At 40.7% G+C, this 21,086-nt stretch overlaps 7 protein-coding genes across 7 annotated transcripts; 2 read left to right on the top strand and 5 right to left on the bottom strand.

The window, feature by feature from the left end:
* Positions 1-892: 892 nt before the first annotated feature.
* On the bottom strand, positions 893-2,074 carry SS1G_09795 (hypothetical protein; the record flags this gene model as incomplete). Its single annotated transcript, XM_001589112.1, has 3 exons — positions 893-1,181; positions 1,240-1,390; positions 1,459-2,074. The coding sequence occupies 3 exons, from the start codon at positions 2,072-2,074 to the stop codon at positions 893-895; spliced, it is 1,056 nt and encodes a 351-aa protein (XP_001589162.1).
* Positions 2,075-6,050: 3,976 nt separating this feature from the next.
* Positions 6,051-6,419, top strand: SS1G_09796 (predicted protein; the record flags this gene model as incomplete). Its single annotated transcript, XM_001589113.1, has 1 exon — positions 6,051-6,419. One exon carries the CDS (start codon positions 6,051-6,053, stop codon positions 6,417-6,419), a length of 369 nt encoding a protein of 122 aa, XP_001589163.1.
* A 935-nt stretch (positions 6,420-7,354) lies between these two features.
* On the bottom strand, positions 7,355-8,536 carry SS1G_09797 (hypothetical protein; the record flags this gene model as incomplete). The annotated part of the gene is made up of 3 exons (XM_001589114.1): positions 7,355-7,464; positions 7,696-7,793; positions 7,890-8,536. The coding sequence occupies 3 exons, from the start codon at positions 8,534-8,536 to the stop codon at positions 7,355-7,357; spliced, it is 855 nt and encodes a 284-aa protein (XP_001589164.1).
* Positions 8,537-9,318: 782 nt separating this feature from the next.
* SS1G_09798 (hypothetical protein) lies at positions 9,319-10,785 on the bottom strand (the record flags this gene model as incomplete). The annotated part of the gene is made up of 3 exons (XM_001589115.1): positions 9,319-9,626; positions 9,882-10,224; positions 10,432-10,785. 3 exons carry the CDS (start codon positions 10,783-10,785, stop codon positions 9,319-9,321), a joined length of 1,005 nt encoding a protein of 334 aa, XP_001589165.1.
* Positions 10,786-11,894: 1,109 nt separating this feature from the next.
* Positions 11,895-12,302, bottom strand: SS1G_09799 (predicted protein; the record flags this gene model as incomplete). The annotated part of the gene is made up of 2 exons (XM_001589116.1): positions 11,895-12,179; positions 12,237-12,302. The coding sequence occupies 2 exons, from the start codon at positions 12,300-12,302 to the stop codon at positions 11,895-11,897; spliced, it is 351 nt and encodes a 116-aa protein (XP_001589166.1).
* A 1,004-nt stretch (positions 12,303-13,306) lies between these two features.
* Positions 13,307-14,458, top strand: SS1G_09800 (predicted protein; the record flags this gene model as incomplete). Its single annotated transcript, XM_001589117.1, has 2 exons — positions 13,307-13,389; positions 14,377-14,458. The coding sequence occupies 2 exons, from the start codon at positions 13,307-13,309 to the stop codon at positions 14,456-14,458; spliced, it is 165 nt and encodes a 54-aa protein (XP_001589167.1).
* A 2,209-nt stretch (positions 14,459-16,667) lies between these two features.
* Positions 16,668-19,770, bottom strand: SS1G_09801 (hypothetical protein; the record flags this gene model as incomplete). The annotated part of the gene is made up of 2 exons (XM_001589118.1): positions 16,668-18,863; positions 18,919-19,770. 2 exons carry the CDS (start codon positions 19,768-19,770, stop codon positions 16,668-16,670), a joined length of 3,048 nt encoding a protein of 1,015 aa, XP_001589168.1.
* Between the last annotated feature and the right edge of the window lie 1,316 nt (positions 19,771-21,086).

Raw genomic sequence — 21,086 nt, forward strand, 5'->3', positions numbered from 1 at the left:
TAATATATGTTTTTATTTTATTTGTTTGCTTTTGTTCAATTGTGTTATGGTTTGTCAAGTGGTAGGTCATTGTTAATTTGTTTTTATTATTATTGATATTATTAATTCTTGATCTTTTTTTACCATAAGTATTAAAAGATTGGGTGGAAGAGGCCTCTATATTGACTATATTACTACGTCTGTAGGCATATTAAGGTCTCCTCTTGGTATCCTCGGAGGGGACCAATATGCCTGCTTATGGTTCATCTAATCTAGCCTGTTTAGGTAACCGTATTACTAATCACGACACGTGATTAGTACCGGTAACTTCTATTCCTTTTAACAATAAGGATATAAAAGTTTCCTCAAAGAATTTAATTATATTAATGGAAATCTAAAACTAGTTTTAAAAGAATATAAAAAGACTTGATCTTTTATATAAAGAAAAATTTATTTTTTAATTATTTTGATTATTAATTTAGATTATATTGAATGAAGAGAATTAAAAGAGTCAATAAATTTTATATTAATATTATTTGAGTATAGTAAATATATCCTTGATATAGTTTATAGTATGCAAAATAAGGCCTTGGATTAATGTTTTATATGTTGTAAGATTAAATAATTTATAGAAATCATGAGTTGGGCCTAGGGTGGGTTATGGATGTATTGTATTATGGAGTTAGATGTGAGGGGAGTTTGTTTATGGAGTGGTATGGTATGATATAATATAATATATGAAATATAAAATTGATAAAATTGAAACTATAATCAATACTCAGCTTATTCCCGTAAGCCATCTGTCGAGATTTCCCAGGAAATCCTCAAAGTAAAACTAAATAAACTAATACACAAAAAAAACTGGATATCAAATAACGCCTTCTCTCTCCCTATTCCTAGCCTTAATCATCTACTACAACAATAATCCCAACCCCACAGAAGCAATCACCATGCTCCATCCAGCACCACTCTTCAAGTTCGCAGCACCACTAATACTATCGCGCTTGGGTTTGAAACCGAAGCCCGCACCACTGAATGGTGAGGCGGCTTTTGCTGTTTTATTATCCCCAGTGGCAGGTGCAGCAGGTGTGGAAGTAGTAGCTTGACCGGAAACTTTATCTGTGATGAATTTGGCTGCTGCCGTACCGTAGGTCGTGACATATGAGAGATGTACTTGGACGGACATGCCTGAGTCGCAGAATCTGTGGAATATGTGTTAGATTTGGGGGGATGGAGTCGTATGGGAGGAAGGGAACTTACGTGTCGCCGGTGTCGCAGTATGAAATTGATTTTTCGGCTGGACAACTAGATATATCTTTACGGGGAAACAGTCCGTTTTTCTTTGATGTTCCTGCGTTGAATGTTTCTTCGGGTACATGGGTTGGATCGCCCATTAGAACCATTGCGACGACTGAGATTTCTGTTAGTGAACGCTCCTGAGTGCAATGGTGAAAGAAGTCCTAGTGGATTATAACATACCTTTACCAGCAACATCCGCAGACAAAGCTGGACTACCACCAGTAGCTCCCATGGCTCCCATTCCCGAAGAGCCACACATGACATCAGCTGAAACGTGCGCGCCCTGAGAGTATCCCATAACGGCCATCTTAGAATCGGGACATCTCGCAGCGTAATCCTGCACGAGTTTCGTCATGGCCGTTACACCAGCTGCTTGTGAGCTCTGATATTGACCGAGTGTAGCTGGATATACGACTGCTTCTGAGTCGGAACCTGGGAGCGCGGCTTTGACTTTGGTGGCTACGGAGCCAATTATGCCTTCTCCTGCGGGTTCGGTACTCGCTCGAGCCACTATCATATGTACGGCGCCGGCTCCAACGCAGGCGCCTGTACCACTACTAGCAGCTGCAGTTGCACCAAGACCAGCACCTAGGCCGCTACTAGCACCCATAGTACTACCCATAGTACTACCCATAGTACTAGCACCTAGACCGCCACCTAGACCACCACCAAGACCACCAGCGCCCATAGTACCAGTCCCAAGACGACTGCTGCCGCCGAGGCCACTACTAGAACCGAACAGAGCTGATGCTGAGGTTGAAAGGCATAGGCCTAAGAGGATAGAAGAGGAATGCATTTTTATAGTGAAAGAAAGATAAAAAATGAAGGTGGCGTCGATATTGAATGAAAGACTAAAGAATGATTGACAGATGATTGATTGAGAATTCACTGGGAAATGGACATCTTATAAGTTTCTTCAATCCTTCAAGTCAATCGTTACAATGGATCATCTTTAGCTTTTTTCCGCGACATCTCCGTTCTTGGGCAACTCCACGGATGGAGGTGCGACGTGCCGAGGAGTAGAAACGTCCCGTATGCATATTGTGGCTGATTTTAAGCATTAATCTAGCTGATGTGCTAATGCGATGATGTAGATCATCCGTATTCTAGGGATTATTAGATTGAAAAGATGAAGCCAAGAAGAATTTCCATCAAACTTTTCCTTTCGCGATAGAAACTCGATTAGGAAGGGATCCGTTCTAGGTTATACTCACGTGATCGATTTTGGTGAAACAACCTGTCTAGATGAACGCCGTGCGTTTCAATACCGTTGTCTGTGCTGCCAAGTTTCATGCACTCAAGGATTACAGACGAAAAATTGTGAATCTGAAGTTTAGTTCATCTGGTTGTGCCCAATCGCAACTTTGCTTTTTGACTTTACATGCACACACTCGTGGGGTTGTAGTGGAACATTGATCATCCCCTTCATATAAGGTTGGTATGCATTCTCGAATTAGAAACACCACAGAAGGAACAGTAGAAGTGCCCTTGCGCCATCATTCCGAGGTAAAATTGACGACATTGTGGATTTAGCCAATTGTTTTCACTAGAATTTGTGATGTCAGTTTTCATGGTTTCCATATCCTTAGGTAAAAGGCATCTTGGCCGACTGGGACTTGATCAATCACCAACTAGGTCATCCTTTTCGTATATGAAAAGCAATATATTCCAAAACAGGTAACTGTCACTCTCATGCTCTGTTGGATGCTCCGAAGAAGCATACCCCTCGATTCAAACTTAAGCGATGAATTCATGACACGATTGAATTGTAAGTATCTAAGACTTGCCTACTCCATCCTGAAAATGACGAAAAAGTAATACAGGTACAAGCCATGATCGAAAGGGTTTTGCTGTAGGATATACACTTACACTTTAAGTATGAGTCATGAAATCACATTTTCTCTGCTCAAGGCATTTTTCGGTAAGTTCCTTCGTTTAATCGTGTTTTTCACCGACATATCGAACTTTCTTCTGAGTTAGGAAGTAACCAAGTATGTTGAGGGAACACTTGACACAAATGAAAAGATGTCGGAGAACAATATCGAAGTAAGTCTTTTTTTTAAGGTTAACATGTTGAGTTTAGGACCACTCCAAGGCAAACGGCACCTCTACTAGAGACCAACATATGTTTTATCCACACATCCTTTCGTTTTCCCTTCTCCTTGCATGTTGGTGTCATGTAAGATTTACTTTCTGATACTCATTCTTGTACAATCTAAATAATTCCTATATCCTCCAAGAGTATGTCAGACACCCAACAAAAAACGGGCGTGAAGACAAAATGGCAAGACAAGCTTAACGGCAACGCATAAAAGCCAAGATCTCTTATGATGCTAATATTCCCGTATGTGAATAGTTTTCAAGGACCTGAAAGCATTGGCAAGATATAAATATTTCATTATTTCCTGCACTCATGATCTGCCGACCGCCTCCTGTTAGTTCCGGTCCAGGCATGAAGCATAAAAGTAAGACACCATACTATCAAACCTCAGGCTCCGATGTCTGGGCATTATCTCTACTTACGAACCTTTGCTTTTTTTTGGATAGTGGCAACCTACCTATCAAGTCTAATTCAATCAAAACAGCACCAGCGAGCTCATACACTTTGAAGAGTCAGACTTCGTAGCTTGAATCTTCGTGCTTCTGAATGAATATTATTTCAAGATTTTAAGTGCCAATGATCGAGAGATCTGGGGACTCATGTTACCTCTTCGAAGAGGTTAGTATGATGGTTAAGGATAAAGGTTGCAACTCAATTATGGTATTTTGTTGCAAGAACTTTCTCATGTTTGGTTGAGCATCATCTTTCGTAACCTCCTTGGGGACCAGGTTGAACGTGCAGAAAAATCCCAATTAACAATGAATTCCTGCTTCCCCAAGAAGCTTTGATTTAAGTCGAAAGGAGTAAATGTGAGTGAATTCGAATCTGACAGCTCTTAAAGTTCAAACGGTGTTTGGGCCCAGCTGAACGAATACCTCTCCGTCTATGTAGAAGCCAATACTATCATTCGAAGACGTAATGATGACGAAGTAGAACGCAGCTACGAACCCCATTCCATAGAGTACTATCTAAATGAAATCACTAAAACATGTAGAATACACTATCTATCTTTTGGAAAGTACCGTATGTGAGATTATATAACTAAATTAGGAAACTACGACGTACAAAGTCCAAATACACCACTGCATGACAAACCGAGGAGCTTGAATCTACACTAACTATTTATACTATTGATATCTTCGCAGTTATCATTGACGATTGAGTTCACACTCTTTAAGCAGATACTTTTGCGCCTATGACGTGATTATTGATTAATCGACATTCAAGAAGGATAGTTTTGAAGCGGTTCGGTAGTCTACGCCTAGTGAAGTCTAGATCGGGAAGGAAGTTCAACGGTTTCGCCACTAGTCATAAGACTACTAGACTAACTTGATGTTTTTTCTACACCAGTGTCTACTATAATAGCTCATAAAGCTTTAATATGTCATTTTCTAGCAAAAGGTGGTGATTTTACCACTTTGCTTTTCGTAATTGAGCTCAACAAAGTAATCAACTATTTTAATCTTATCCACAATTTATTATTTCAATTCTTGAATCCTATCTCTTCCCTTTTGAGTCCATGGTCATTTAAGGTCTCAATCAGAAGCATATTGGTATGTTAGTTTCGATTACCTTTTTTGCCTTGCCGATCAGAAAGTAGTCCCTCCTCATAGCTGCATATAACTCGCCAAAGCTACAGGGATTTGTCTCTAGTCTCTAATAAGTCTGCAAAAATCATCTACCGTTTCTCTCCGTCAAACTAGTTCAACACCTAAGCCATACATGTTCTTGAAACATGAAATAATATGATAGTCAAGTAGATCTCAATTCTGCAAGTCCAACTGTCGAATGTCGCGCTAGACTAGCGTATTATTACTCCCATTCGTACTTAAAGAATTTCCTTTCCCCTCAACTTAGAAATTCAATCTTTTCCACTTCTTCTTTTCTGATTCAAAATTCATTTACCATTCTTCGTTGAAAGGAGAAATCCACACCGTTGAATAAACCTTCGAATTGAACTGCTACATTCAGACTGTGTTTGACATCACTTCGAAGAAGAGACACAATAGTTTGACAGCTTCGTGCCACTATTTGATAGGTTGGAAACGATTCAAAGGATTCCTCTTCTTTTACTAGAAGTCGCTATCCACTTGGAATACACCTCTGGGACTTGCAAGACATGACTACGATGACGGAGATTCCCGAGGCGAACTATATTGCCGATGGGGATGTATTTTTACTGCTTAGCCCAATTACACCACCAATCTCCCGAACGGGAGAATCGACTTTGCACGAGCGAAGTTCAATCTGGGCTTATGATTACCGAGTCCTAGTATCTTCGAAGCGCATTTCGCTGGCTTCTCCAGTCCTTTTAAGACAATGTTAGAGGGATCTTTCAAGGAGAATCTCGAGTTAATTAAAGACTATGGGAAGACTTACCCTTCCACTCCCGGAGGATGAAACCTAAGCCAGAAATCAGCTGGAACTACCAATCCCGACAACAGTTATAAGTTTGACTACATAATTGATATGGGAGCGTTTTATTTACTGATAGACCGTAGAAAAAGTAGATGAATATCGTCACGCGGCTCTAGAGCGTTTATTCAAATCCCTAGACACCAGATTATCATGGTTTCAAGGAGACGAAATTATATGCGAGTTAGCTAAAGATATGCTACTCGTTTAGTCAGCAGAAGATCGTGCTTCGACAGATTTAGCCCATAATCACTAGATGAAATATGACGACGAAGAGGAACCTGACGAGGAGTACACGCATGTTGACCCGATGACATATGAAGACGCAAATGCATGTGACGCGGAGGTTTTCGAGTTATTTACGAAAACTCTCTCCAAATATTCTCTATTCACACTTCCACGGGGCCCAGAAGACTACAAGAATTGGGCTTTTAGCGAACTCATAGATAAAGTGTATTCTGTAAAAGTCAGCTGCGTAGGGCGCCGAAACCACCAACAACAAGAAGTTTATCTTACCTTAACAGGACTCAAAAGGTGGATGATCCGTATATATAAGAAGACATTCGGCTGGGATATGGCGAGCCTGAAGGCACATTTCAATTTGCGAGGAGCTTTCAGAGCTTGAGGATAACATAATTGTCGGATGAGGCCAATCTTATAATGCATCGGGAATGTAGTGCTCATATATTGTGATTATAATGGTCCAGGACAGACTCAACATCTGATGTACCTGAGTATAAGATCACGGCTATTTCATTGTGACCTTTTCGGAAAAATATTCAGAACAAGGGGTCACTCACTTAATAGCGCTACCGCTAGTGTACCAAGGATCTCAAATTCAATTAGGAAATTCAGTGTCTGCCATTGCCGGGCACTATCAGATTAATATTATTGTCTTCAACGACGGGCCCGCATTGACAATATGTCAAGTGAGAAATGATAGAGGATGCCTTTCGTCACTTCTACGCATTCCAGCGAGAACAAAACGAGAATAAAGCCAGATGCAAAGAATAATGACAGGATGAATGTAAAGGGGGGGTGATAAGTAAGTGTTAGTATTTCCCAGTTATCTTTGAACCTCGAGCAGGAGACGCATTGGATGTGTTGTTATTGTGCGTTATGTTCCAGCAAATTCCCATCCCCTTGTCTACGCCGGAGCTCAAACTAAAGGTAAAAGAACCCTCATAAACTCATAATCACATCCCGAAATATCTCTTCAGCATTCATGTAAAGAAACTGAATTCTCAGAATCATCTATTCCCTATCATTAGTTATGATACATGTAACCAACTTTGATACTCCCTGATCCCGCGGCAAGCACACCTTCAATAGCGTATATAGCCTGCTATATACCTAGTTTCAGTGAGATTTCAAATACGAATCTGATTCCGAGCACTAGCATGTTTGAGTGATCTAGATATTGCAGAAATCATTTCCAAAAATGTTCATTCCACGAGTCCAGCGATACATATCTACCGAGTCCCAGTAATCTGTGTGGCAAGATACCCTGATTGTTTTCCATTAGCTAGACTTATCACATACATCAATGCACACCCAGTGCTATTGAGTTGGGCACTGTGGCTTCATCTCGTCAACCTTAATGAGTCCCAAAAGAAGCCCAACCAACTCGTCTCCAGCGGAATTGATCGATGCAATCAGAGTTTGGTGAACTTGATGGTCCCAGCAGGTTTTTCTCAGTAATATGTAACATGCTGTGACAATATCGAGGCGGCTTATTCTTGATTGCAAATCAGAGAAAGAAAGCCATTCGTGCGGAGCCGACGGAATAGGGTAGATGTTTTCAAGTTCAGCAGATCTTACAAGACTCCCATGAACCATTATATCACACCACCTTCTATGCGATTCCAGCCCATTGACTAGAAGGCGGGATTCTATATTACAAGTATCGCAATTGGGAATTTGGTTTTCGTATTGTGAGATCGTTTTTTCAAGGACATTAAAAGCATTTTCCATTGCTTCGCGGCGAGATGCGTCGATTCTGTCTTTACTATTGTCAGCAGATATTCAATATATACTGAAGGAGGAGAACCTGCCAATGATCAACTGAGGAATGGGGAGGTTGTCTAAATTGTACAGTTTAATCGTAGACTCAAAAGTTTTGTCGCAGTCTAGTTGCACCTTCTTAGTGAGTTCCCGAAACTCTTCTCGCAATTCGAAGACCCATGATATACAAATCCAACTTATTATATCTTCCCAGCGAGTGGGCGGGTAGTCCATTGCTTTCCTCCAAGTTGGAAGAAATAGATAAACAACCTCATGCATTCTATACTTGTCGACCAAGACAGCAATTTGGGTCATTACTTGTAATTTGAGTTGGAGTGGAATGGCCATGTACCGGCCATGGATTATATTGAGTAAGATGTTCCACGCAGCACAATCATCATCCGGGAGCGGTATCTCAACTTTACCAGCTTCTTTTAACTTGAGACCTTCCTGAAAGCTTCCTCGTAACATGGCTTTGAAAACAGGCGAGGCGAGCATCATATGTCTAGACGATACCACGAAGCGGATCTTCTTTGGCTCAGTTGTCGGAGAGGTGCTAACGGTTGAAGGCTTGAATGGGGAGTCAGCTGATGTAGTATCAATCACATCCTCGGATGGTGCGTCAGCAGACATTTCATGCTCTGGAGAATCAGTTGATTCAGCATCAACCACGACCTCAGACACAGGCTCCTTCAAATCCAGCACAAGTACTACGTCTCCATCTGAATCCAATACCATTGTGTCTCCGTCCATTTTGCTCCGAACAGAATATCGAGAACGCCAACGATTTTCTTTAAAAAGAAGCTAACGACTTCGAATGCGTGAGTGGGCAAATTGGTCCAACTGCAATGGGAATAAGCGACCATTGATTGCTTTAAATATTGACCTTAGCTCTATTAGCTCGTTATCCCATGAGTTGCGGAACGTTCTGGTCTGAGGTAGCTTGCTAGCGTTGATTTGAATGTGAATAGATGTTGGTATTCATGAGAAACTGGTGCGAAGAGGATAACTGACGAGCGAAATGATAAGGGAAAACGCGGCGGACAAGGCGAAGAGATAGTCGCTCCTATTTTCTGCTAAGCTCTAAAACGTTGCTGTACAAAAGCCCTTAATGAGCTCGAGTAAGTGCTTTCCGATTTCTCAAAATAGGTCACCAAGACTGAGTAACATCTAGTGAAACATCAAAGCCAATCAGAAACTGGTTTAATCAGCGATAAAACCTAAGAGACCAGGGTAAAAAGAAGGTAGGCAACCCAGGAGTATGTGTAAGCTTTTATGTTAGGCAATGTTTGTTTTTGGAGCATCAGATAAATCAGACGTTGAAAGCACGTGCCGCTTATGAATGAGGTGCGATTGGCCACTGCTTGCTGTAACCTTACGTACCTTCCTTTTGAAGCACTAACGTGGTTTATCAGGACCCTGTACATATCAGGACCCTGTACACTTTTACCTCAATTGCCCACATTCCATTGAAATAAAATTATAACAATACTATAAATTAGAATTAAATTATATACAATTCAAAGACCAACTAATGCTGGATCTAATTGACAAGTTCGTGCATTATGTAAAGCACTACCACATTTGCTACATCGTCGTATAGTAGCTTGCCTCCTTGCTGAAGAATCACCATTTGTAAATTCATCGCGTCGTATCTGATCTTCTACATTCTCTTGTTCTAATATATTATGTTCATCTTCTACTGAAAGTACTCCTCCTTTTCGTATTAAAGCTTTTCTAGCTCTCCGGCGTTTACTAAGTGCTTCATTTGCTTTGCGGAGACTATGAACCTCAGCAGCTAAAAGCGTATTCGCATGAGCTAAGAGCTCTGTACCCTTAGTTAAAGCTGCAATTGTTTTAAATATTGGAGTAGGTGAGTTCCCTTGATGTTGAGCAATACGACTTTTCACTAAAGTGGATTGAGAAAGAGCTTCAATTGGATTGTGAGGTGTTTGAGATTGCCATATATCAGGATCGGTTGATATTGATCTATTTGATAAAGTTCTTATTCGAATATCTAGCTTTGAAAGTACAATTTCCGGATTAAATGGGATTAGCCCAGCTCTACGGAACCCAGCTTTACCATTTGATATAGATATTGCTTCGATATATGCAGCTTTGAAGGCTTGAAAGAACTCGGTTTTGGTAATATGAATGATATGCGCCTTGATAAAGTTCTCGATTTGTCGACTATATGAATACTTTAAAGGACCAAAACAATCGATATCGAATGGTTGAGTTAAATGCAAAGAATGAGGTGATAAACTAAATAATATAATATCGTGTTCCTTATAGTATTCCTGAAATGCTGGCGATTTATAACTTTCATGCCCATCAAGCACTAGCATTCGATATTTACTCATTTTCCTACTTTCAGTATGTTTGTTGAAGTGCTTAATCCATTCAAGATCTGTTTTATTATCTGTCTATTTATTGATAGTAGGTTTAATAAGCCAATCGTATGGTAAATCACCTTCGGTATACCAATTTGAAAGATGGTATTCGCCTTTTACTATCAAAAACAGAGGTATATTGTGACCTTCTTCATCAACATAAATAATCGCTATAGCCCATTCTCGATTGCCTGATTGTATAGCTTTGCTTTTTCCATATCAATCAGCTTTAGTAACTACTATATATAATGATATTTGTCCCATCATAAAGCCTGTCTCATCGAAGTTGTAGAAATCGCAGTCCAGAATACCATATTTGGTCTGCATATTCGATACCAATCGAAACCATCTTTCAATAAGCTCTGAATCTTTGCAGAGAGCTTTTTGAAAGTCATAAACGCAATTAAAACGCGTCTTTAATTCTGTATATCGTTTCACAAAACGATGAGCCCAGAGCTTTCCAACCTTCTTCGTACCCCGCGTTTCGAGTATATAATTCGCCATATCTTCTATATCACTTATTCGAGGACTAAACCCTCTTTCATCCATATCCAACATATATTGAAGAAGCGATTTCTCCTCCAATTCTGTCATTTTATGATTTGCTGGTCGACGTTCAATAAAAAGCAGAATTCCATTCATTCTAAAAATAAGGGTAGTATAAGGTATATTATAGAGTTTTGTAGCTTTCCGAATACTCAAATTTTGAGATATACGAATAGCCTCAATAGCTAAATTGATTCGAGCTTCTTTTGAAGTAATTTGTATAATTAAATATTGATAAATCGCGTGTTGAAGTTGAAAGGTAATAATTGAGGTAAAAGTGTACAGGGTCCTGATAAACCACGTTAGTAGAAGCAGTGGTATCTCAACGGTCATGAGAAACGAGGATATAAATTGAATCATAGTGTTTAATTGATTATCTTTGTGAGTTGATAATTCTGATCTACTTTATTATATTATGCTGGCTTAGCATAATTACTGGCACTTTGTGCAGCTAGGACAGGAACTAGCTGTAGAAGATTCCCATCAAACGACAGAATAGCAAACGGTGAATACTTCTCACGATTACATTTCTTCTCATAATACTTCCAGTGCCTTATATTTCTTATTCACCCGATAGATCATAACCATTAATTCACGGAACCCATTAAAATCTCGCGATGACGGTGATCGCCTCTCATTAATTCCTTGCTACTGATCTGTAGAGCAAGCTGTGCTCCTGGGCAATCATCACAATATCACACAGTCGCGGTTTATTCACCAGAACCAATCTACCGTACATTCGACCTTCTTAGAACCACTATGATACTGGGGCTAGTGTCTCAAAGTTTTTGAATAAAGGTCCAAAGTTACCTCTCTTCGAACATAGTTTATCTTGATCAATTAAAAGTGTTGATTCTTTGAAATAGCCGGTATCTAATCCCAGAATTCCCAAGGTCTCACGAAGCAGTTGCATAACAAACATCATGAAGTAAAGTTACTCAAACGGTAGTATATTAAATAGATTTGCATTTAAAAGGACTGCTATGCAAAGCCACATCCCCTCATCCACTTCAACATCGTATATTGTGAGCAGAAGAAAGCACACCCACAAACACCAATCATATCACCAGCTCATCAATCACCAAACCACCAATTCCTCCAAACCTCTTCCATCACCTTCTCGCATCCCCCAATCCATCAAATGCCAAAGCCTTCATCTATGCAATGATAGGCACAGTGATTGTAAGTCCATTGCCCACATTGAGACAGCTGAGTGAGAGCAATCCATTGGAAGTGCAGCAGTAATCTCCATCTTGGTTGGAGGTTCTAGCTTCGACGTCGCGCTCCTTGAGGAGGATAATAGGAATGCTGACGCCGACGCCGTTCAAGATGTTGGTGCAGGTGAGCACGGAGAGGAGCGAGTTGCTTTTACATGTGTATTTGCTGCCGGCGCAGGATGGTGTGCCGCCTGGAGCGCCGCTGCCCCAGGTGTATGGGGTTCCCTAATGAGTTGTTAGTATATTGGAGTTGAATTCTAGGTTGTGTGACTAGGAACTTACACCTGGAAGAGCGGCAACGTTGAAGGCCATGAGACCAGTGACGATGGCGGTGAATGAGGCACGCATTTTGATTGAAGTTTTGAGTTTGGTGTTTGAAGCTTGAGAGCTGAGAGTGTTGTTGAGCTGAAGTGCTTGTTGATGTGATTGAGAAGTGATTGATGGATGGATTGATGTTGTTTGACTTGGGAACCTCTGTGCTTTTTATACTTCTCAAGAGAGATGTGGCTAGACTATTTTGGAGATACGACGACAGCGGTACTTCAGAATTACTTCCCCATACGTAGGTGGATTCCTGATGTGGCTGCCGATACAGACGGCAACTGGACCTTTTGGGCCCGTTCTACTACATCTCTACATGAGTGAGTTACATGTGGCTCCCTCAGCAGCGCCGAGAACGTCGATCACATCCATTTCAAGTTGACACTTATTTTCCAATGGTAATCTGCAATGTCAGTTTTCGTATAACATTCTTTGCATATCTTCCAATTTCTTGATTTAGCCAACTACTTCTGTGAAGATATTGATAGTCAAGCCAGTATGCTTAACTTGGCATTCGCCAATATTGTCCAATTCGGTCATAATGGAGTAAATAAGCTCTCACCGAGAGTCACGGAAAGCATAAAGTTTAAAATTGATGATATTCAGACTGTACTATTGAAAGCGAGGAAGGAAAAGATCTACAAAATTAAGGAGCTCCACTGCTACCAAAACCGAACTAGCTTTTCTTTTTCTCCTATTCTACAAGAACCGTAATCTCAACATGCAATTCTGTACGAAATCGAATGCTACGCAATACACATGCAGAAGACAAGCGAGATAAAGTGCATATACCAAGCCAAAAGAACAGGTATCAAGAATGGCCTGACAACTAGATCATAACACCAGCATTATCACGCAGCGGACAATTTTAAAATATCCGCCGAGTACTCGCCACGGCAGGTACGGTAGCGTAGATCTACAGCAGCGTATTCCCAAACCCCATGATTTACCATGTTTTTCCCCATGGGGACCCGCCAAAACGACGCTTGAAATTCTGCAGCTGAACTGTCAAACATGCGACTAAGTCTCCCATGTCAAACGAGCTGCATGAGCCCGTTCTAGACCTTCTGTCCTCGAAGAATCTTTTGAATCCGGATCGCCAATGCTGGAATGGGTTTACTTCATGCAGGAAATATGTATAATAGACTGATATTATTGCATATCTTCCACATGAAATCATCCAATCATTTCATAAACTTCAGACGATTCGGCCTATAGCCTTTCTTCTCCGTCAGCCAATCCCATTACCAAGCTCTTCTTAACGTGGTAACTAATTCTTGACAGAAGCAGCCTCCGCCTCATAGGTAGCAATCCGTTAGTCCGTTCGATCGGATTGCTAACATGAACGATCGAACACTATTAATCAACTGACCCAAGATTCTCGCCTATGCATCTTACGCATCTTAAAAAGAGCTCAAGAGTATAAACTGGCTTGTTTCCCACCTACGTCAGAGGCTGACGTTTTTCTCCTACACGGTGCATCTTTTGATCATCTCCAAATAGGCATTTTATCTTTCCGTTCCACCTTATTTTAACACCCACCAATTACGCTTCCTTTCTGAATGCACGTTTGAAAGGACAGATTTGGATCTGTACACCATTCAGTAATCAATCCCAGGCAATATAACTTCCGTAACTAGGGAGTAAACTATAAATGTAAAATGTAACAAAAAAACTTACTCATCCCAAGACGGGGAGAAAACCGAGAAAACCGAGAAATTAAGAAAATAAGAAAATAAGAACTGCAAAGTCTACGAGCTAAAAATAAACAAAAATCTGAAAATCAACCATCCCCAATAAATCAACCATCGACATTAAAATCCGTTACGTAAATCCCATGCGTATCAAACGATCAACCTTCAATATCATCTTCCTCCGAAACATCCCATCGACCATCGCAAAAAAAAAAAGAACCCATTACTACAAATTCGCTTAGTCCGTACGGTAAATCTCGTCTTTTTGCACGACCAGAAAAATAAATAAAACCTAATCAGTCCATCTAATGAATATCTCCAATATTGAAAACTCCAAACATGGGAAAACTAGCATAACCGCCCGTTGCAATTGTAACCATGGCCAACAAGTAAGTAAATAAGTACAGTATAGGGGATACCAAACTCCCAACAAAAAGACATCCACACCGCAATCCAACAACCACCACAATTCCAACACCACAATCCTAACACCACAATCCTAAGCCGCAGCTCCAATAAAATAAAAACACCAAAAAAATAAGCTTAAAAAACCACCCGCAACACAATCCAACCAGATCCCTTAGTTCCCAAACTAACCCCCCGCAAAAACCACACACTCAACAAATTAGTGCGTAAAAACCACCGACCAACCAACCAATCAACCAGCCAAGCAACCAACCAACCAAACACCCCTACCCCTCGCGTAAACGTACTCGCAACAAGCCGGCTACTTTATCCTCGCCTTCCATGATTCCATGATTCCCATCCGCCACGCACGCCAAGTAAGCCCCGTCTGGAAAAATCTTACGATTTTATCATCCCATCCCATCTCATCTACTGCATTTCATCCATTCATTCATTTTGCATGCATACTATACGCCACAGTGTTAGGGGATATACAATTTTATAATTATTTAAAGTTATCACAATGACATGACAGATAGATCTCTACGTAGGTGCTCGAGTAATATGATGATATTCTGTAAAGGAGGAAAGGAAAGAAGGTGTTAGGAGGAGTGTAGATTATATAGGGTTAAAAAAAACTATGTGTTTATGTAGGTTAATTAGAATAGGTTGAAGCCGTGATAGAAGTTTAATAATATAATTTATTCAATTCCCTTTAAAACTTAGCTCTCTTTATTATAATCTCATAATTATATTTTTTAATATTTTTTTTATTTAAAAAAAAATCAAATAATATCTAATTTAAAATATGTAAATCAATTAAAGAAAAAGATTTTTTTTATATTTAATTTGATTTAATTTAATTCAATTATTTTATTTTTGAATATTTCTGAGTTTAACAAACAATTAAAAAGAATAAAAAAAATCTTCAAAAAAAATCTAAATACATCAATAAGTTGTTACGATCAATCCTAACAGCTACTCAGGTGACTAAGCTTATGGTCACATGATCTAATATTGTCCCACCTAGAATCACTCAACTACAGGCAGTGGGACATGATGGGAGGCGATGGGATGTATAATACGAAGGTCTATATAATCAAGATGGATTTCCTTTGTATAGAGCTTCGTGCTCAAGATCAATCATTTAGTATACTCTACTGTTAGTTACGAATTGCATATCATAATTGTCATTACTTAAGTCCCTGCTTGACGCCTAGTTATAAACCACCTCGAGAGCCTAGAGCACTTCCACGTGATCTAGACGGCAAACCTCGTAACATAAGTTTTAAAATATAATTGAGCTTTTTCTTTTTTTTTTTTAAATTTTTTTTATAGATAATATTGATATTAATATTATATTCTTATTATAAGTCTTACTTTATTATAATTTAATTTTGTTTTATAAAAAATCTTTATCTCTAATATTACTTTATATAAATTACCTACATTATATTATATTATATTACATTACATGTTTGCATTTACATTTACATTGTATAACCTACCTCCGAAGACTTGCTACTTCTACCTGTCTGGTAGCCTAGTAGATAGCCTAGACATGTCATCTTTTTACTTGCTACCTATACACTGGCTGACTTGCTGTTATATAGCTAGCTAGCTAGCTTGCAATACTACCTAGTCATATATAAAAATAACAACACAAAAAAACATACATACAAAAAAAATCAAGAAATATCCCATCAGGTGCGTGGAAAAATTAGGGAAAATGGTTTGATTAAATTAAACCTCTCATATGGATAAGTGAGGCGGCAGGAAATGTAACGGGAGGATGTAACATTATCTCTCCCATGCTATTCCATACATGAAATGAATGCTTGACATTTTGCCTTCGGCCAGACCGCCAGTGGATGCACTGTACTGCTTCTGCTTCAAACATGGTAGCTACATTATTATCTTCCCATGGCTTCTTCCTCTCTTCACAGCCTCACAGCTAACTCGGCTCAATATCTCTAAATTACATTCATCCTGCAACTGCACTAGACGACAGCAAATTAACTAAAACATGACCAACCACTGGTCATCTAACCCCTACCTCCCTTCCCGTCCCATGCGTGCCCCACTGATATGACGAAGAAAAGTTCAAAACGCCATTAAATGTCCCTCCAGGATATGCTCGCTTGGCCGCTATACTGCATACCTATCATTCAACTTTTTGGTATCCTAAATTAACCAGCCCTAGCATAAACACTTATATGCCTTTAACTTTATTATAATTTTCGAACTCCATCCCTCATGTGAACATGAAAAAATAATCCTCAATCCATTCTCATCAACTTTTCTTTCCCTTGTCTTTCTGTCCCAAACCTGATGTACCAAGAATATCATCGAAAGTCGATTCCTTTCTTCCAGCTGAAGATGCGGGTCGACCATCCGGATGGAGACTGATGACGCTGTTTCGGCTGGCCACACTGTTGCGACCATATGGAGATGCGCCTCTTCTTCCCATGACGCTGACCGGTGATTCACGTCCACCTGCTGAGTCGGATCTGAAACCAGCTTCCATGTTACCTGGAATTGGTAACATTTCCAAGCCCAACATGACGCTGTTCCTCTGGGATTGTCTGCTGTTGCTACGATTATCAACTCCAAGCATACCATTACTCGCAACACTGGATCTTCGAGAAGAATTATCACGATCTCGACTATTTGGTCGGCCCGAACTTCCACCAAATCCAGGAGGCGGCGCCAACGGTGACAGTGGACCTTCGTCTTGGTCCTCTGATGAAAATGGCTGGGAGAGGTCATTCGCTTCGGCATTGTTGATCCATTTCTGAGCGACAGTCCAACAATGTGATCTTCGATAGACACCTTCCGTACCATAGTTGACGACGTCACTAGGTAAACTGACTACTCCGTGACCGCCTTGAACTCCATACCATGCCATTTTCACTCCAGATGCATCTTCCATCCAAGGTAAGTTACCCAGTGGCGGTTGACATAAGAAATAATCCACCCCTTCGGTGTATCGTAAATTGTCTACATCTACTACAAGCATGGGAAGTGATTGGATGACTGCATAGAGGAACAACCAATGTCCATATCTTTGATCAGCCAATTCTTGAACGTTCTTGCCCTTCGATTCTTTTTCCTCGAACGCTTTGTACATCTCCAAAAATGGAGTTTTATTGTCAGCATCAAGGTTATGACTTTTAGCCAAGATGAGGAGTAGTTCATATTCCTTAAGTTTCCGGGTTGATGCTTTATGTTGATCTTTAGGCGACAAGAGAGGGTAGCCAGGCTCGATAGATGCCATAGTTGGGATTTTAGGTACATCAAATGGGATGGGTGGTAGAACTGGTGGTGAAGATCTATCAAATTCAGCCAACACTTTGCGCGCCGCTAAATGAACTGGATTCGCATGCGCCGCATCCTGGTCATCCGAGTCCATGGATCGAGTTGTGATGGCATCGCGATCAGCCAAAAAGTCGTAAAGATTACACATATCTGTATAAAGCTGCTTGAGTACTTGACGACTAAGACCTCCTTCAACAGATTGATTCTTCGTCTTTTGCTTTGGGGGCCATTGACCATGCACAATTTTGTAGTATGATAACATGTGTCTCCTCATGCCAAGATAATTCCCCTTCCAATTTTGGAACCGAGCAATTTTAGATTCCGCGCTAGTCTTTGATGCTGCCGCACCAGAAAACAGAGCAGGGTACTCAAAATCCGCCAAACGTTCCTCGGCACGCTGCTGTCGCTGAGAAAGTTCCAAGGATGCTCGTTCCAGTCGATCGCGTGTGTTGGTTGAAATTTCATCGAAAAGGTTTGATTTAAGATCCTTGATTGAGTGCCATTTACCAGCCGCGTGTACGAATGCCTCGTGATATAACTCTGTAGATCTCATGCGCTCTCCTAACACAAGCGCCTCAATGTTCTTCTCTCGACTTTGTCTAACATCAGCTAAACGATAGTCGTCCAGGAAGAATGCAAAGCTAGCTGCTGCGGCCTCCCCATAAGTTGATCCATCAAAGTTTGTAAACTCGAATTTTTGTAGAATTGAGGAAATGGCCAAGAATATATGGTAGATGCTAGGACAAGCCTTGGTTGCAACAAGTGGTTGGCCCGTCATAAATGCAAAGAAATTTCGAACATCGGCCAGGTTTTGAATATCCTCGGGAGAAAATTTAGTAGGATCATCCGTCGACAGTTCTGTTGGGAAGTAGAGATGAACTTCTCCATTGTCTTCGGGTAATGGATTCATGTAATCCGAAGATGCCTCAGATGCAGCTGGTCCATCAACAGGAGTTTCCGGAGGTGTACCGGTTGATGCGTCTGGACTTTGTCTACCGGTAGAGCCGAGACTCGTCGACCTGCACTTGGCAATACTGTTGGTTAAAAGTTCGTGAAGAGGTCCAGATGATGATAAGATCAAGGAAGGAACTTTGAAAGATGGTCCATGACTGAATGATTCTGGAAAAACGTGTACAAATGTATCGCAATATTCCTCCCATAATTCTGGTACCTATAATCTGTTAGCTACAATGTTTCTTTGAGGGGTCTACCGAGAGGATCACTACCTTCTCACCACTGGTAACAAGTGAAATATTGTAATCGATTTTTTGATCTCCCGCGATAACCCAAGCAGGCGATCTCCCATCCGTCCCGGAATGTGATGATGAATGCCTCGACTTTGTCTTTCCAGGGAAGAAACTCCTCCGCTTGGTTACCTTTGCGCTATTCTCGCCATCGGAAATGAATGAAGCTGGGCGACCAGATATAGGAGACGAAACTGATCTATTTCCATTGCCACCAACTGCCGAAAAGGAAGATGGAGGTGCAAGGGAGTTCACCTTCGAAATCGAACCGTGCCTGCCTCTTCGTTCTGGGACTTGATTGGCAGGCGGTTCTGCTGCATCTGGCGATGCTGATGCAGATGCATTGGATGGCGACGGGGTGCTACGAGGTTGTTCCTTTTGTAATTTATTAGGTGTTTGTTGAGTCGGTGATGCTGCTGGCGCAGGAGGGGCACTATTGGGTGTAGGAGGGATCGCGGGGACGGGCGGGATATCTGCGGAAGCTGCAGGAGACGGTGGTGGTCGAATAGGAATGTTGGGAACCTGAGGTACGGGTGGAATCTTTTCTTTGGTGGATTTAGAATCTGTGTCTACAAAAAGATTTGGAAGATATGCCGAAATGCGGTGCAAGCGGGAGACGGATCTCGACCTTTTTTTGGGACTAGAGCTCATCTTGAATTCTTCTAGTTCAGGTACTTCCGCAATAGCTTCTGCTTTTGCTTTTGCTTCTAGCTCCTTCTCTGGTTCCTCGGGCAAGAAATCGCAAAGTTTTGGAGGAGGAGTATTTTTTGAAGAAGACTTCAAGTTGTGAGGTAAAGGATTGGAAATGAAAGATGACTTACTCCGTAACGTCATGTTGTGAGACGTCCTCCTTTACTCTTGAATAAAAATCGAATAGGGAGGATCTGCGAAAGTGGAGACCCGTGTATATTCCGTACTCTGTATAATTCTGCTTGCTTGCAGGCTATCAATTTTTAATATTTTGATGGGGTACCAGAAATAATCCCCTTGAAAGGTTTTAGTTGGGTGGATGTGTGAATTTGTGCACTTTCGGAAGGTGGGGAATGAGGATTGTGCGTAATTTGGTTCGATGTGCAGCGTGGACGGGGATGATTTGGTTTGAGATGAGTCGTTCAGACCCTTTTTCGAATGGGAAAGGAAGATTACGCGGCAGCAGCGATGATGTGGATTCTCTCTCCTCTTCGTAAAGTGGATAACAAGAACGGAGGAGGGACAGCGGGAATGAAGTTTGAAGAATGGATCGGGATGTGATAGATGAAGTTAATGTCCGTAAGATATCCTTCCCGAGATTGTATTTAATTGAATCGATTCCCTGTTAAAGATTCACCCAATTCATATCATATAAAGGACTGTTGGGTATAGTATATGCCAGCTGCGAATTTCTTTGATATTAAAATTGAGGTAGAGAGAAGGGCGCAAGAAACAAACGGAATTTTTCGGCGGTGCAAATGGACAAACAAGTTGAGGCGAGAAATGAACGTGGTGAATATTGTTGAAAAAGGTTTTGTGCTTGTTTCAATTTCAGGGTCCTTTTGTATGCGTAACTAAGTACGTACGTATCTATTTAAGAGAACTGCTTCCGTGAGTACCGAAGCTGCGGTCATAGGTTGATACGTAGACAAAATGATTAGAATGGTGGAAGGTATAAGTTAAAGCACTAGTGCTGAAGAAAGACAATTTTTGCAGCTGATTCTTTCTAAGGCTCTGAGGCTTTGAGCTAAAAAAGATACCTTGCCGGAGTTTTCTCTTGTCATCAGTTCAGTATGTAATCTTTTGCTGTGGCTAAAATTGATTCTTGGTAAAGTACAGAGGAGGTAGGTAGGTACTATGTAATACAGTAATACAGTAATACAGTAATACAGTAATACAGTAATACAGTACGTTGTTGGTAGAGCCATCAAAAAATGATAGGGCAGCATTTCACATGCAATGCAAGGTGTGAAATCGGTGATGGATGATGTTATGCCAAGGATCTACCAAGCTTGCACTGCCGAAGGAACAACCCATCAGCCATCAACCATCAACCGTCAACATCAACTCAGTCTTTGATATCGGTCTTTTTGAAACATTTAATTCCGTTCCGATTATTTCTTCTTTCCTCTCTCCGTGACGTTTTTAATTCTCGTATTAGGGACAAGACTATTCGTCTA

The sequence above is a fragment of the Sclerotinia sclerotiorum genome, genomic scaffold, assembly GCF_000146945.2.
Source record: "Sclerotinia sclerotiorum 1980 UF-70 scaffold_14 genomic scaffold, whole genome shotgun sequence".
Classification (NCBI taxonomy): Eukaryota; Fungi; Ascomycota; class Leotiomycetes; order Helotiales; family Sclerotiniaceae; genus Sclerotinia; species Sclerotinia sclerotiorum.